The sequence below is a fragment of the Pteronotus mesoamericanus genome, unplaced genomic scaffold (assembly GCF_021234165.1).
Source record: "Pteronotus mesoamericanus isolate MK-2021 breed Mesoamerican mustached bat unplaced genomic scaffold, CSHL_Meso_final contig_42, whole genome shotgun sequence".
NCBI lineage: Eukaryota > Metazoa > Chordata > Mammalia > Chiroptera > Mormoopidae > Pteronotus > Pteronotus mesoamericanus.
This window is the reverse complement of record NW_026555157.1, coordinates 15,632,654-15,648,381: the sequence shown is the minus strand read 5'-3', so window position 1 is coordinate 15,648,381 and position 15,728 is coordinate 15,632,654. Positions and strand designations below refer to the sequence as shown.

At 42.0% G+C, this 15,728-nt stretch overlaps 1 protein-coding gene across 3 annotated transcripts in view; it reads left to right on the top strand.

Moving 5' to 3' along the window:
- The first annotated feature begins 209 nt into the window (after window positions 1-209).
- CRYBG3 (crystallin beta-gamma domain containing 3) overlaps window positions 210-15,728 on the top strand; it is a 113,157-nt gene continuing 97,638 nt past the window's right edge. The window contains exon 1 of one of the 3 annotated variants that reach the window (XM_054577398.1): window positions 210-573. In XM_054577398.1, the coding sequence (XP_054433373.1) occupies window positions 425-573 (149 nt within the window). In that variant the 5' untranslated portion in view covers window positions 210-424. Of the gene's footprint in view, window positions 574-1,937; window positions 2,096-15,728 lie in introns of those variants that run through there. The other 2 variants (XM_054577400.1, XM_054577399.1) reach the window with 2 other exon arrangements.

Genomic DNA, 15,728 nt, shown 5'->3' with positions numbered 1-15,728 from the left:
AGGCTGCAGCCTAAGCTCGTTTATGCGGGTGACCCGTTCCTGGGTAGTAGGGGTCTCAGGCCGGCGCCTGCAGCTTGAGGACCCTGCCAGCCCTGGCGGACAGCGGCGGGGCAGGGGCGCGGCAGAGGCGGGGCAGAGGCGGGGCAGAGGCGGGGCCACGGCCGGGACGCGGGCTCTGGCTCCTCCCCGGGGCGTGCCGGCGGAGGTGGGAGGCGGAGCAGCCGAGCTACGAGACGGGACTCCGCGCTGGGAGAGCGACGAGCTCGCGGCATTCCCGCCCGGATGGACAGAGCCACGCCGGCGGTCCGCCCCGAGTCGCTCTAGCCCCCGCCGGGTCCTGCGGTGCCGGGCTGGGCTACGGACGCAGGGCACGTCCTCTCCCTGCCCTCGCAGACGGCCCGGGACCGGCTGTCGCTCCAGGGAGATGTCCGGTGGCCGGAGGAGGGGCGGCGCCCCCTGGCACAGCCTCTCCCGGTTCTTCGCTGTCCGAAGCCCTTCCCGGGACAAGGAAGAGGAAGAGGAGGAGAGGCAGCAGACAGGCCAGCCGCCTGCTCCGGGCCGGGTCCCTGCCAGGTGGGAGGCTCGGGGCGTCGGGGATTGGGGTGGGGGGGCGCCCTGCGCGGACTCGCCGGACCAGGGCTCCTCGCCCGACCGCCCGCTGCCAGCAGCTCTCGTGCCAGGCTGCATTTGGCTCGCCACTTTCTGTTCTCCTTCCTCCATTGCTCAAGTTTCCTCGTTCTCGCCCAGTTCCTGGACGGGACCTCTCCCCTCTCCGGGGTTAGTTAAACGCGGTGCTGTTGGTGACTCGCGGCCGGGCGCCTCCCTCACGGGCCCGGCGCAGCCGGCGCCCTTCCCACCTCCCTCCCCGTACGGGGTTCAGTTCCCGTTCCACGTTCGCGTCTGCTCGCCAAGTTCTGGGGCAGAGGCGAGTCCCCCCGCGCGCGTCCTGCCGGCAGTAATAGGAAACAGTTGTGGGCCGGGCCGTGCCATCAGCCAGGGCAGAAAGGGCGCGATCCGACCGCCACCGTCGTGGGGAAGGTGAAGCGTGGGACCGCCCCGCCCCTCTGCCCTCGCAGCTGTTATTTTGCCGGCTTATTTAAATGTTCCCAAAAAACGATTTTTAAAAAATCGTGATACTGAGTTTCCAAGACTTCATCAACATATTAAAACCTCTCTAGTTTTGTTTACCATTACCTGGACTTTTAAATGATGCCGCCCCTCTTTCTTTTCCATTTCTCTTCGGAAACATTTTCCTTCCCAAGCAGAGCCCAGAAACTAGTATTCGAACTGCTTGGTTTCAGTAATGAAAACGTACCCCTCCTCTGTAACCTTTTCTCTTTCCTCCACCTGCTGTAAAAATCGATTTTTTTTTTTGACGCGTCTCATTGGGAAAAAAAAAAACCCCAAAAACCCAAAACAAACAAAAGAAACCCCTTTCCGGAGTCTTTCCACCCGTCCTGAAGGAAGAAGAGGGGTTAAAAGTAAATACAACTTCCCATTTTAAACTGTTGATGAGAAGAGAGGCTTAAACTCTCTCCTTCCCCAAATTGCACTAGAAGAATGTGTAACCCATGTGATTAGAAGGACGGGCTTCAGAAAGCTATATTATATATTTCATATTTTTAAAGACTTCTTGGAGGACTTCAAAGAAAACTGGATAAGAAAGAGAACTGTAACTGTGACCGAGCTGGTTCCATTTGTATTAGTTTTGTGATTTGATTTAGTCGGTTTTGTATTCCTAAGTTTCCGTGCTTGTGAAATATTTGCCTTATTACCATCTGTTAATAAAATCCCACATCTTTTCAAGGAAGCTCCTACTAAATTGGTAGACTTCTCTTGAAAAGTTTCAGCTCTTATTACTATGACTGTTAATGGAGAATTTAAAGTGCAGAGTTACACAGTAGTTAAAAATAGTTGTGAAGTCTGACAGGGCTCAACCAGAATGTCAGATCTGCGGGTGTGGGCAGAGAGCCTGTGGTGTCTGCCATTGCTGCGACAACATGACAATCATGGATAATACCGAAGCAGTGTTTAAAAGAAATCCCAAGAGGACTCAACAAAAGTTGGAAACTCCAGTGTTGGCAGAAAGGAATAGGTAGGCCAATTTCAGGTTCCTATCAGAATTATTCTGGAACTCTGCCTCCATTTCTGCACTATTTTGACTTTAAGGCACTTCTCACATCTAATTTTTTCTCTGGAGCTAACCAGACTACCAGCTAACTAGTCTTTTGTCTACTTACTACTTCTCTATTCTTATCTCCAGACAGGCCACAGGCTGTGGCCTTTTGACAATGAAGATTTTAATTGTGTTTATATGAACAGTAATTTTGTCCACATCTTTTTTAGAATTTGCCAGATGTTATAGGGATAGTAGATAATCCTTTCTGTGGGTATTTTACCTTTTAAATGAGCTTAAATCTTTGTTTCCAAGGATATAAACACAAACAAAGCCTTTATTGAAAGTTTAATGAAACAAATGGAAATGCTTAGTGGTACCAAATGTCCTAGTAACACAACACCCTGGTGTTAACAAGATTGGAAACAGAATTGCTATTTGTCACCCTGATCTTATTTCAAAATGAAAGGGTATTTTGGCTGTTTCTCTTAGAGACAGTAAAAACTTTTAGTTTTAATGGGAGCCAGGTTTACCTTCTGTACTAGTGATTTTAGATGCAGAGGAGTCCAGTCAGCAGACATGCAGGGGTTGGTGTGGTGAGGATGTAAAGCTTCCATGGTGTGCTGTAAGTTATTTGGACTTCATGTGGTGTGAATACATCAGTTGTGTGTTGAGTTTGCTGCTGCTCTAGTCTCATTAACCTTTAGCAGTTAAAGAAGCCTGTTAGCATTGACCCTGTTGTATATGTGAATCCCGGTGTGAGCACTCCAATTGCTTTCCGTAGCACTCATCTCTTAGGTGGTTGACCACATCCAGAAAGTGTTTATATTCATTTATTTTAGATTATATAGGCACTGGCAAAACTAAGTTTATAGTTCATATGGAAAGTAATACAGTAGTTAATAAATAATACTGGAATAAACTCTGTGTTTTCGCATACTCACAACCGTAAACCTACTTTTGCCCATCCTGATAGAGAAAGGAAAACTGCAATTAAACTTTTACATGGATACTTGAGAAGTTTAAGTTCCGTGGCTCCCAGTTTGAGAGTCACTGCTATGTTTAGCCAGGTTGATGGCACACAAGGAACAGACTCATGATAGAGGAGAACACAGAGGGCTTTGTGGTGGACATGGTTTTTAATGGGGCCTTTGAGGCATTAGTGGTATTTCTATAGGTAGGAAATTTAGACATGAAGATAACGATAAATTGGAAACAGGTCTTCTGTGCTGAGCCAGGGCCTGCAGGTGGCTACAGTCTGTTAGGGGCTGTATACGTTAGTGGGACAGAGTGAAAAGAGGCAGTAAGAAAGTTAGGTTGAAGCTGGATTGCCAGAGTATCAAACAGAAGGTTTGGCTCTCGATTTAAAGTTTAGAGAATTTTTACAAAAGCCTGTTAAACGTGCCCTGCTAAAATGTGAAATTTGGAGGATACCTGCTTTGAGAAGGTGATTGTTCAACTCTGTTTCTTTGCCATACCACACATAGCGGACCTGTTCATAATGAGCTCTCTACAGTGTTTGTAACCTGGGAGAGGGATAGGACGGTGAGAACAGCATCTGTCAAGGGCTGACTGCCCTTCTGGCCTGGTAGTTTTTCTTACAGCATCTCACTTAAACCTCACCCTCAGCCTGGATGGTTGGTATGCTTACTGCTATTCTGACAGTTAAGGAGACTGAGGGTGGGAAAGTTCCTAATGGTGGACATTGTTCCATGTTGGGTGGAACAGTTCTTTGTTGAACTGGACTCTTCTGTCCTTTGCAAGACATTTGGCATCTGTGACCCTGCCCACTAATTGCCAGTAGCATCCTCCAGTCATTGGAATAATCCAGAACACCATCCAGGTGGGTGGGAGGGAGAGTGATACCAGTCTAGCGGAGAATGATTTACCCCAAATTATGATGGAGTGAAGTTCAGGAGTGAGGTGGGAACTTAGGTTTCCCTGACTCAAAAGCTCTGGTTCATTTTCTCTCTCCATCCTACCCACCACCCTTCTGAGCTATGCTCCTTCAAAGCACATTAATATGTAAGTCAATTGGACCTTTCTTTACTTTGCTCAAGGATGAGTGGCAGTGCGGCCGATTTCAGATATATTTTTCTGGGCTGATCCTTTGCTTGTCCCAATATAGTGTTATTGATAGAAGGTAAGACAGCATCACTAGACTCAAAGAGGGGGACTTTGTCCTATTCATCTTGATGTCTCCTTAACTAGGTCAGATGAATAGTGAATTTCTGTTTGTTGATGGAGCATTAAAGCACTTATTAGTGGTTTTTGGCTAGGGGTAGTACACACCCACCCTATCCTTGAGCGTTTAAAAACATAGAAGATCCTAAATGTCTCTAGATAGTTTGCCTCTCAATTTAAAGTTCAGAGAATTTTGCTTGTCACCGTGTAATAGCTGAGGCTGTTAAATGCGTGAAGCCAGGATGCTAATGGCTTATTGTATTGGGGATATTCTCATAAAAATTGTCAATATGCACCTGATGCATGAGATCCGTTGGCCTTAAATTAAAATACCAACCAGTGTTGGTATTTTATATGAGGAAAGGGAGCTTTGTTTTCTGAATTTTCATGGTGACTCTATTGTCATCAGTTTGAAAGCGTTATAGAAAATAATTAATAACTAGTTTAGTTGAATAGGAAATACCTGGGTGGAGTTGAAGGCCCACATCAGCAGTTCATACCTGTAGTAATTAAAGGTGACTGGAAAATTCCTGAAGTCCTCAGTGGTATGTTTTTCTAAGAACCTTGAGTTCCCAGGTTAATGGAAAGCACAGAACCCACTCTTAGCAGTGGAGTAGAATATAGACTGTTTTAGAGTGTGAAACTGTAGTATTTGTTTTCCAAGTGAAATATCTTTCTTTTAGATTTAACGGGGTGTATGCCAGCTGCCTAATTTGAGGATTCTGTTTCTTGCTGAGGGCATTCCTTGAAAACTAACTCAGTTGTTTGCCAAATGTGTTAGAGTTGCACACGTACTTCAAATTGGCCTGCAATAAATTTATGTAATCAGAACCTCTAACTGTATTGAAACAGTTATAACATTTTTGGTGTTACCCTTTTCATTAAAAAGGTAGTAGCAAATTTTGTAAAGAGGAGAATATTCCCTCAAGATGAAGCATTTCCTAACTAGAGTTCTGATGAATTTCAGTGAAGCCCAGATATACCAGAAATGCTAATACAACTGAGTTAGCAAGAAAACACAGGTTGATGGAAATTTAAACTCAGGAAAATAATGCGAGTTCGTTCCTGAAAAGAGGATCTGCATGAAATAAAAAGTTAAAGAAGTCATATTTATTTTGAGTCTTTTCAGTCCATTAATTTGAGTGTTTACTGTGTGTCAAATATGGTGCTAAGCAGTGGGAATATGAAAATGAATGACTGACCAAAACTGTCCAAAAAGAGGTCATAACTAACAGAGGAGATAAACATGTGCCTCTCTTCCCCATTTTAAGCTAACCATGGTTTTGGTGTGTGTGGATTGTTTGGTTGAGAACACGTTCACTGTTTCATGACTGTCAGATATTGCATGAGAACTTTAATTGGGCTTTCAAAATACCTTCCCATATTATTAACTTCTCTCCAAGCACAGTTTGATTTGCATGCTTCGCCCAGCCAGTGCAGGGGGGCGTTGTGATGGTAACTGTGCCAACAGGTAAGGAAATGCTTTCCCTCTGCCCCTCCTGCTGCTCCTGGACTCGGTAGGCTCAGCAAGTCCTAGAGATGCAGGCAGAAGAGCACCTCCTTTCAGGAATCAACACTCCGAGTGAGTGGAGATCCTTACACAAAATAGCTCAGTGTCGATAGAGAAACAAATTGAAGTTTGCAACCAGAAATAACTCATCTTTAATATTTATTTAGTTGGCAATAGTGAATGGCCAAGTAATTATATAATTTCAGCAGGAGTATCCCTCAGTGTTTAACCCCTGGGAGTATTTAATTGGAAGCCGTGAGACAGCTCCTTGCTTAGTCAGGTGATTTTTTGCCCGTCCAGATTAATGATGAGAGAAGTGATGAGTACATGAAACAGTTTAGTCTGTGTTGTTATTATCATATTATTTTCTGTATGAACAACTGTGAACCTACTTTTGCCCACCCCTATATTTATGTTCTCTTAATCCTCAGAGCAACCTTACTCCATTTTACAGATACATAATTTAAGTCATGGAGAAGTCCAGTAGCTAATCAAATTCTCACAGCATCTGTGACAGACTTAGGGGTCAAATTCTCCTTCCTGAATTCAAAGCCTTTAGCATTATGTGACAGCTTCCTCTGCTTAACTTGGGAAGACCTATTTAAAAAAAAAAAAATCTGGCCTTAGAAAATGGTTTTGAATGGAAATAAAGGACAATGGCATGCTGCTGGACATCTGCCCAGACGGCCTGGGTCAGTGCTCTCTCTGTACAATAAAGAATTTATAGTCTGGCAATTGAGAGAAAGGAAAATAAAATGTATATATTTATACAATTTATAAATTTATATTCAAACACAGAAAGGGTCAGACTCCTTCAGTAGAGTTACAGATTGAAACTATAGCAGGATACCATGTTTGACCTACTTGATAAGCACAGCGAGTTTGATGGGGGAAAACCGGGACTCTCAGACACTACTGTGGGAGCGTAAATTGATCCACCGCTTTGGAGGGAAATCAGACATGTTCTGTAAGTACTATACATTCACCTACTCTGACTCAGCAATTCCCCTGTAGGAATTTCCATCAGACATAGAGAACCTGTGAACAGGCCCAAAGTTGCGTATGCAAGTGTAGTCATTGCAATGTTGTTTTAATAATCAAAAGGTGAAAAATAAAGTCAAATCTCATCAGTAGTGGGCTAGTTGATAAATCATGGTACATCCATGTAATGGAATATTATTACACAGCTATCACAAAGTATGAGAAACCTTTTTTTGTACTGATAAGGAAATGTTGCCAAGATACATCAAATTTTTCTAAAAAGCAAGATGCAAACCATTGTGTATAGTATGCTCCCACTTGTACATAAAAAATGGGAGAGTATGAAATATGTCTGTTACTAGTGTTGTGTTAACTATATAGAGGGGATGGAAGATGGTGAAGGAATGAGGAAGAGAAGGGAGACTTCATTTTATACCTTTTATACTTAAAAAATTGTGAATTTCTATATGAGCAAAAATAAATGGCTTAAGATCCAATGAATACCTGCGTATAAAAGAATGGGGGGAAAAGACAATTTATAAGTGTTTCGCTCTCGCACCGATGTGTCTCTCCCTCTTTTTCTCACTCCCTTCCCCTCTCTCTAAAAATTTTTAAAACTAAAGAAATTGGTTAATTCCTCTATGTGATCCTATCATGTTGCTCATTTGATTGAAAACCTCATTGTTTACCAAAGAATTCATTTAGTACTGCTCGTACCAGGCCCTGTCCTAGTCCCTGGGAATCCAGCAGTGAGCGCCTTGCAACTTGGTTTTTGGCTCAGGCTCTTGCGCAGTCCGTGGGGAAGGCAGAAGGCAGAGAGCGCCTAAACCTTTCTTCCCCTCTTAAAGTACCAAGATGATATGCAGGGCCTGTGGAGCCCATTCTTGAGACTCCCTTCTTAGAGGAAACTGTTTTAATCTCAGTTAAGATGTTTGTTTTTCTGTACATGTATCTAAATAATGCTTTATTATTTTTTTGATTTGTAAACTTTAGACAATTTACATTGACTCCTGGTTATGGTGGATGACAACTAAGCTATTTTATGCCTTTTTCCACTTGCCTTTACTTATTCAGCCAAAATAATTGTTATAATTTGGGGATTAAATCAAAGGCCAATCTTTAGACTTATGTAAAATACAGTTTTGGTTTCATTATTGCAACACACTTTTCAGGAGAGTATTTTTTATATGTCCTTTGTAACCAGGAGCACAAGTGGCAGTGCCAGAAATGAGAGGAAAGTGGTGTTCCAGTGCTCTCGCAAATACTAGCTTCATGTCCTTTCCACCAAATGCGTGTTATAAATGTCTGCTTTACTCTTTGTATTAAAATTTATACAAAATGTGGAACTACCTTAAGTGGGGAGATCATGTTTTGTAACTGCCATGCTTCTTATAACAAGTAATAAACTTTTAAATTTTACATTTTGATTACTGGGAACAGGGTAAGTAAGATAAAAGCTCTTACTATTTTGTCTTGATTGTCAGAGCACCAGGGAGCAAACCCAGAGTGGAGGGGTGGCACTGTGCTGTGTCAGCGCACAAAGCTGGCCGCATTGTGACGCTTTGATGTTTTTTGTAGGTAGGCAGGCACAGATTTTATTTGGCAATGCTATATATATATATTTATATATATATATGTTTATATATATGTTTATATATATATGTTTATATATATATGTTTATATATATATATAACCACTTTTATATATATAAATGTTTTATATATATATACACACACACACATTACCATTACATATCAACTATTACTTATTTTTATTTGTCTAGTCTAAATTTATTCCTTGCACTTTTCCACAAACTTGTTTTTATTTGCTTTTTAAATCAATTATAGTACTTCGTATTTTTGTCTTTTTAATAGTAATATATGCTTTTGTGAAACAAGTATGAAATTTTAAGAAAATCAAAAGAAAAAAGCACACTCATAGACAAGTACTACTCTTCTAGATCATTCCCTATGCACATGTCTACATGTATATACATTTTTACAAAGAGTTTTTACAAAATCTCTTCAGGAATTTGAAATTCGTTTTTTTCCCCTCCACTTAACAATAGTGCTGTAACATTTTCTACAATAGTACATATATTTATACAAATTATAAAAATATCAATTTGATCCTTTGAAAAATCTTAGATGTGTCATCACTTTTCAGAATTTAGTTTTAATAACTAAATGAATCTCTGCTTACATAGGGTTTGTATTCTAATGGAAAGGACAGCAAATAAGCAAGTTAAATAAATTAATATGTAATGTGCTTTGAAGTAAAATACAGGGGGGTGAGGGAGCGGGACATGATGCAGGTAGTATGTTGGGAGTAAGGTGTAGACAGGATGGCCATGGAAGCTGCGTAACATCTATTGCATCACAGCTGAGTGAAGACCTGGATGATGTTTGAGAGTGGGACCTGAACAAATATAAGGAAGGAACTTCGCAGGCAGAGGGAACAGCTGGTTCCAAGGTCCTGGGGCAGGGTCATGACGGCCCCGATGCCAGAGAGGGCAAAGACAACGGATTGGGAAACAGAGTAGATGCTGATGACGTGGGGAAGGGCGCCGGGGCCAGGTGAGGTAGGCTATGGCAAGGACTGGAGATAGTGTTTACTTTCGAAAACAGTCATTTGGGCATGGCGGGGGGTGTGTGTATTCTCACATAGATTGTTGCTTTATCAGTGTCTGGAAGAATTTACAGAGGAGAAAGGATTGAAACTGTAAGTTGGAGGTGAGGTAGGTCAGCCTTGGTCAGGGTCTGGGAGCCCTGGGACGGCACAGCCTCTCCGGTCCCTGGATCTGCAGTGCCCCTCCCTCAGGACAGTCGGTTGAATGGGATATGAATGAGTGGCCCATTTTTAGAAGGCAGCTAGAACACTGTTTGAGTTGACATCACAGCAAGAGATTCGGGGTATTAAACCTAAGGGTATGAGGTAGAGGACTGTGGGAGGATAGAGCAGTCTCTCATGCCTTGTGCAGGCAGACAGCTCGGGTACACATCACACACACTGAAATTCTCACTCTGTGGCCTGTGGCAGAACTGTAATGATGGGTCTTGTTTTGGGGGTGTGAGATGGGGGACAGGAAGTAAATTAGCCTCAAGGAAGACACACCTAAATTATAGGAGACGGGCCGACATCATGGAGAAAGGGCTCGATCAGAAGAGTCTAAGATTGCAAAGCAGCAGAACTTCATAATTATGTCTATTACCTTTCCTCCCTTCTCCCGGCTTTTCTCCAAAGAGCTCTGAAATTCCAGGGCCAGATGTTTGAACTAAAATACATGCTGTTTGATGGCAGCTTTTAGTTACCTTTTAATTTGAAACCCAGAAATAGTGCCATAACCACCTGTTTTATATTCTGTTAATGGTCATTAAAAAAATACAAAATACTACTCAACCACTGGCTGTCACCATATATGAATGGACAGTTTTCCAGATGGTTGTTTGTAAATCATCAGTGTGGAACTCTGACTTTATCCCCATAGGAGCACGGTTGCAGATGCTGGATGGGGCTCAGGCTAGTGCAGAAGAGTCAGTTTGACTTACAATGTACCAGCAGTATGTCAGCTGGCCAAAGAGAATGCTAGGGGTATCATGTGAAGCTGTGTTTCTAAGGGAAAAAAACAAAAACAAAAACCCCAAGTAGTGTAATGCTCACCGAGACATGAGCAGGCCCTTCAGGAGGGTGTGGGGATAGAGTCCATAGTGTTTTTAAAGACCTGTTGAAGGCAGAGAGGGTAGAGTCTAAGGCACTAGCAGCGGCCTCAGTAACTTTAAAACAAGGGACAGGAGAAGCTTCTGCCTCTTTGTTATAATGCTCTGGTATTAATATTGATTCCGAGTTGGTTTCTTGGTCACAGTCTCTTCCTCTACCACAAAAACCTCAAGGTTAGGCTCTGTTCCTTTTTCCACTGACCCTGCTATTGAAGGATCGTGTGGGATTTTAGATCTGGCAGAGAGCTGATCTGACCCGTTCAACTTACATATTTGAAAAATCCGATCCAGAAAGGTGCATGTTTTTAAAAGACTGTCTCTAAAACAGACACATGTCTATTTTGAGTTTTTGCAAAGCATTTTGCTACTATTGACAGTAGGGATGGAGGTGGGTAGGTAAGACGCCTTCTTGTTCCATGTTACTTTTTCATTTAGTCCTTCAAAGTGAACTCACCTCTGGAGGACTGAAATAAGGATCAAGCACATACAAGGGAAAGCCAGATTCTGGGTTTCATAGTAGTAGTTGTGTCAAGTGCGCTCTGTGGTGAGGAGCAACGTGTCAGGAAGGGAAGCCTAATGAAGGCGCTATCGAGAGAGATGCTGCTTAGTGGGCTGGGCCTCTGGAACCAGCAGTTTCATCACTCGGGGAGGAGAACGAGATGGAGAGATTTGCCCAGATTCTCTTTCCCTGTATTCAACACTATTACCAGTTCCCCTACTGCAGACCGTACCTGTACGGTGGAAGTGAAAGCCTAGAGCAGGAGGAGGATTTCAGCCAGTGCCAGGCTGAGTGAGATGAGGAGGGGAACCCTCAGTGGAGGCCCCTAGGAGTGGTGGGAAGTCCCGGTGGACAGTGAGCCGGGGCGACTGTTTCGATGTCAGGGCACTCCCAAATCCAGGACTACCCCCTCTTAAGTGATCTTGTATTTCAGGATGCTCAGAATTACTGTCAGCAATGTCATCAGCACCAAAGATTGCCTCCTTTCCAGAAACGGTAAGGAATCACAGACTCCCGTGCCTGTAGAAAGCGGGCAAGCCTCCGGAGAGCAGTTACAGACACTGTATTCAGTTCTTTAACATTTCCAGATTTTTCTGATGCAGCCCTAGTGTTGACATGTAAGAAAAGACCGAGGAAGAGGCAGCTGTGTTTCAGGGGAGGAAAGAGTGAAGAGCTTTATGCTCCCTCGCTGTGCCTCTACCCGTCTCTGAGGACAGTGTGCGCACTGTTCCTGTGAGGCTCTCTGCTGACTGTGTAGGAAGTTGCATTCTTACCGCACGAGGAACTGACCGTGGCAGAGGCCCAGCCGCATCCCTGAGCTTCCATCTGTGGTATGCACTAACAGAACAGGATTTTTTCCTGTTGGTATCACGCCATACTCGCGATGCTCAACATGCTCATTAGGGCAGCAGCTCTCTGCTGGGGACAGGAGCTCTGACAGATGTCAGTGTTGGAAAATGGGTAATCTTTCACAGGAGTGAGTTTTTAAAATAATTGGTATCTACTCTTTAAGTATCAGCACTTAATACATTTAAATATTAAGTGGAGAGCCTTCTGATCAGACTCTTCTCTTCCCTATACAATTCTTACTTGTTGGTTTTAGCTTAATATAGAATGCTCTAGAACCATTGTAAAAAATGTGGTCAGAGGGCCACCTGTGTCAGAGCAACCCAGGGAAGGGGGAGTCCGTTGTTGAAAATGTGGATTCCTACCCTGGCCAGGTGGCTTGGTTGGAGCGTCGCTCTGTACACTGAAACGGTTGCGGGTTTGATCCCGAGTCAGGGCACAGGTTCCATCCCTGGTCAGAGCTTGTGCAGAAGGCAACTGATCAGTGTTTCTCTCTCTCCACACACACCCCCTTTCCCATCCCTCCCTCTCCCTCCTTCCTTCCCTTCCTCTCTAAAAATCAATAAACATATCCTCACATGAGGATTTTAAAAAGAAATAAAATGTGGATTCCTCGGCCTGACACCAGCTGACGTTCTTGACAATCAATGCCAACTGGGCCCAGAAATCTGTTTTATAAACACAATTGCCCAGGTGACTGGGCATCTAGATGGGGATTCTGAAGGAGTGAGGGCATGGACTTTATCTGGTATGTTCACTGCTCCACCAATAGCACCAAGAACAGTGCCTGGCACCTAAAATGTATGCAGTAGGTACCTGTTGAGTGAGTGAGACCATACATACTCGTGCCATTTTCTTCTTCTTATCTGCTATGGGTTAGGGAATCTTGTTAGAATTTAATAAAAAAAATAATAATATAAGATATCTTAAGTGACAAGATAAGGGTTCTCCTCTATGTAAATTATTTGGCATCTAGAATGATCATGTGCTCATTTTTTTCATGGCCGACAGGTTTATTTTGTGTGTGGCATGAAGTAGATAGATACTTAATGACTGTGTGTTGGATTCCTGGCTTTCAGTTATGTTATAAATAAGGTTGCTTCCAAACTGAGGAGCTTTGGTGTTATTTTGACCTTGATATTTATCTAGGTTATTTTGAAAGATTAATTTCCAAAGTTCTGTTAGCTAAGTAAGACGGAGCTATTTTTAAAAACTGCTAGGTAGTCTTTTTTGTGCCTACGTGTGGTTATGAATCCTGCCTCTCACACCCTGCTTTGAGTAAAATGTGTGCTTTCTAAAAATACTGCTATTGAAGTATTCCCAGGTCCAAAAGGGGGTTAAATTGTGAGAACAATAGGAACGCCTTGTCGTCTTTCATGTGGTTTGAGATTATCGGAATCTAAGTGTTTCTCTTTTCCTTGTATTTTTAAGAGTCCGAGAGTACCACTCCAAACCTTTTAAGTCGCTTGTTTTTGTTTGTTTGTTTGTTTGTTTGTACCAAGCAGACATCTAAGCATCCGTTGTTTTTAAGTATCTTTATCTATTCTAATTTTTGGATGTTTTGTTTTTAAACCAACTGAAAATTACCTTGTTCCTGTTGAGTAATTTTCTTCCCCCAGCCCCACTCCCACACCTTTAGAGAAAGATGATGCAGAATGAGAGTGAGTGGTACATTTCTTCAAGAGACACGTTTACACACACAGACACACACACTCTTAACACTTCATTAAGAAAAAAAGAGTATCGTGTACAATTACATTGTTTCCGATGGAAGTGTTTCTGGTAAAGTAAGCAGGCAGAAGTGGAGAACCTGTTTGATACCAATTATGTTTTTATTCTTTTAGGAAATGATACTTGCGTGCATTCACAGTGCCAGGCTCAAGGCTAGGCTCTAAGACAGAGACATAAATAGTATAGTTTTTTTAGTGGGTGCAAATTCTAGTTAGACAAATGGACAACCAACCATTGTGTTAAAGAGCAGAAATGTATTTATGAGACGCAGTGGGAGACAAGAAAAGTAAAGGAGAACTAGGTGGTATAGGATTAAGAGTTGGACAGGGTGGGGGCAAATCGTTGCAGGCAGAATAAAAAAGTGATTTGCTGGCATGTGAACTTGGCATATTCTAAGAATGGGAAGGGGTTCTCTGAACCACGTCATGAATAACTATATCTATGCTAAAGACTCTTCATTTTATTCATTAACTGAGAGTTGCTGAAGGATTTTTGAATAGCAATGTGTCATGATCAGATTAACCCAAGAAGAATGGGTGGAAGCAGAGCAATTGGAACATGCGAGAGACCAGTTTAGAAGGGACTCTTATCATCTAGAGGAGACGTGGGGAAAGCTTCAGTTGAAGCAATGCTTTTTTATAGCCAAACCAAAATTTTAAAATGTGTCGTTAGCTTTAAAACAACACATTTTGAAATTTTGGTTTAGCAGTAAGATTCATGAAACTTAAACAGAGGATATAAGTTTCAGAAAGTTTTATGAAGTGTCTGGTATTAACTTCTTTTGGTGATTTCAGCTTTGAATTCTCAACTGTTGGCTTAATACAGAGTAACTTCTGTGCCGACTTACAGAAGTGTTTTTCTGGTATTTGGTTTGTATTCTTAGCGGGGAAGTAATTACAGCTACTTGAAAATACTGAGTTCTGTCTTAATCCCATGGTCCCAGAGCTACATTTTCTGCAGAGCATTTGTGTTGGAAAGAAACGTTTACCGTTTCATTTATAATCTCACTAAGGCAGTAAGTTAATAGAAAGCCCTGTAAATACTAAATAAATAGAATTTCAGAAATCTGAAGCAAGTACTAGGAGACTAAAATTAAATACTTGTTGTATGTATAGGTAGATTTTAGGTATGTCATTGAAAATAGATTGTAGTTAGACAATACACTTACAATATCATCAAGGTCCGTATCATTCTTAATTATTCCCAAAATCCCTATAACATGCTCTTTTTACATGTATTTTGCCAAGCTCTCTCTTTTTAATTGGAGCTTAAGTAGGCCAGTATTAATTGACATTTAGTTAAAAAGAAAAAACTGAATTGTAAACAACTATTGCAAAAGATAAGGCTAATGAAATAGAAAAAAAGATAAGAACCAACTTACTTTAAAAATAACTATTTGAGACATTCTTATTCTATAGATATTCATACGTATATAGGTCATAATTCTGTATTGTACAATATTATTTTATTTTCTACATTTGTCTCTGGTTTTTCCTGAAGAATTTCCTTATGTTAAACTCACAGTTCATATCTTTATCTTGTTTACATGCTTGCTTCTCTTACTGACATTTAAAAGGTGTAAGAGCATGACTGGCTCTTATTAGTCCATCTCTTCCTGCATAGAGTCTGACACGTAATAAAAGTTAATCTATTATTATAGTTTCCAGGTGTTCATGATCTTTCTATCTTTTCTTTGTTTTTTGATCATTACCATTTGTTCCTTGACTCTGAGTAATTGAACTGGATTTTTTGGATGGAAAAATCTCAGTAGCATAAATTGTGTCCTCTCTTTCTTCCCATCTGGTTTGTGTGGCCTTTACCTGAATCTGAGCTGGTACCACCTCCTCCACATTCCCTCTACTGCCAGTCCCTACGATTCCCTATGTTTTTCCACATTCTGTCATCCTCCTGCTGCGTGCTTGTCCTCTGCCTGAGTGCTTGTAGGACAAAGGTCAGATTTTGTAACAGGTCAGGCAGGTTCTTCATGATCTAGCATCCACTAACCTCTGGTCTCAGTCTCATCTCTAGCATGGTTCCCTCTGCGTCACAAGTTCCTATGCGCCAACTTTACGTTAAGAACAAACAAAACATGGCTTTCCAAAAATGCCATGTTTTCTGTTATTCCCTGCCTTTGCATCTCCTCT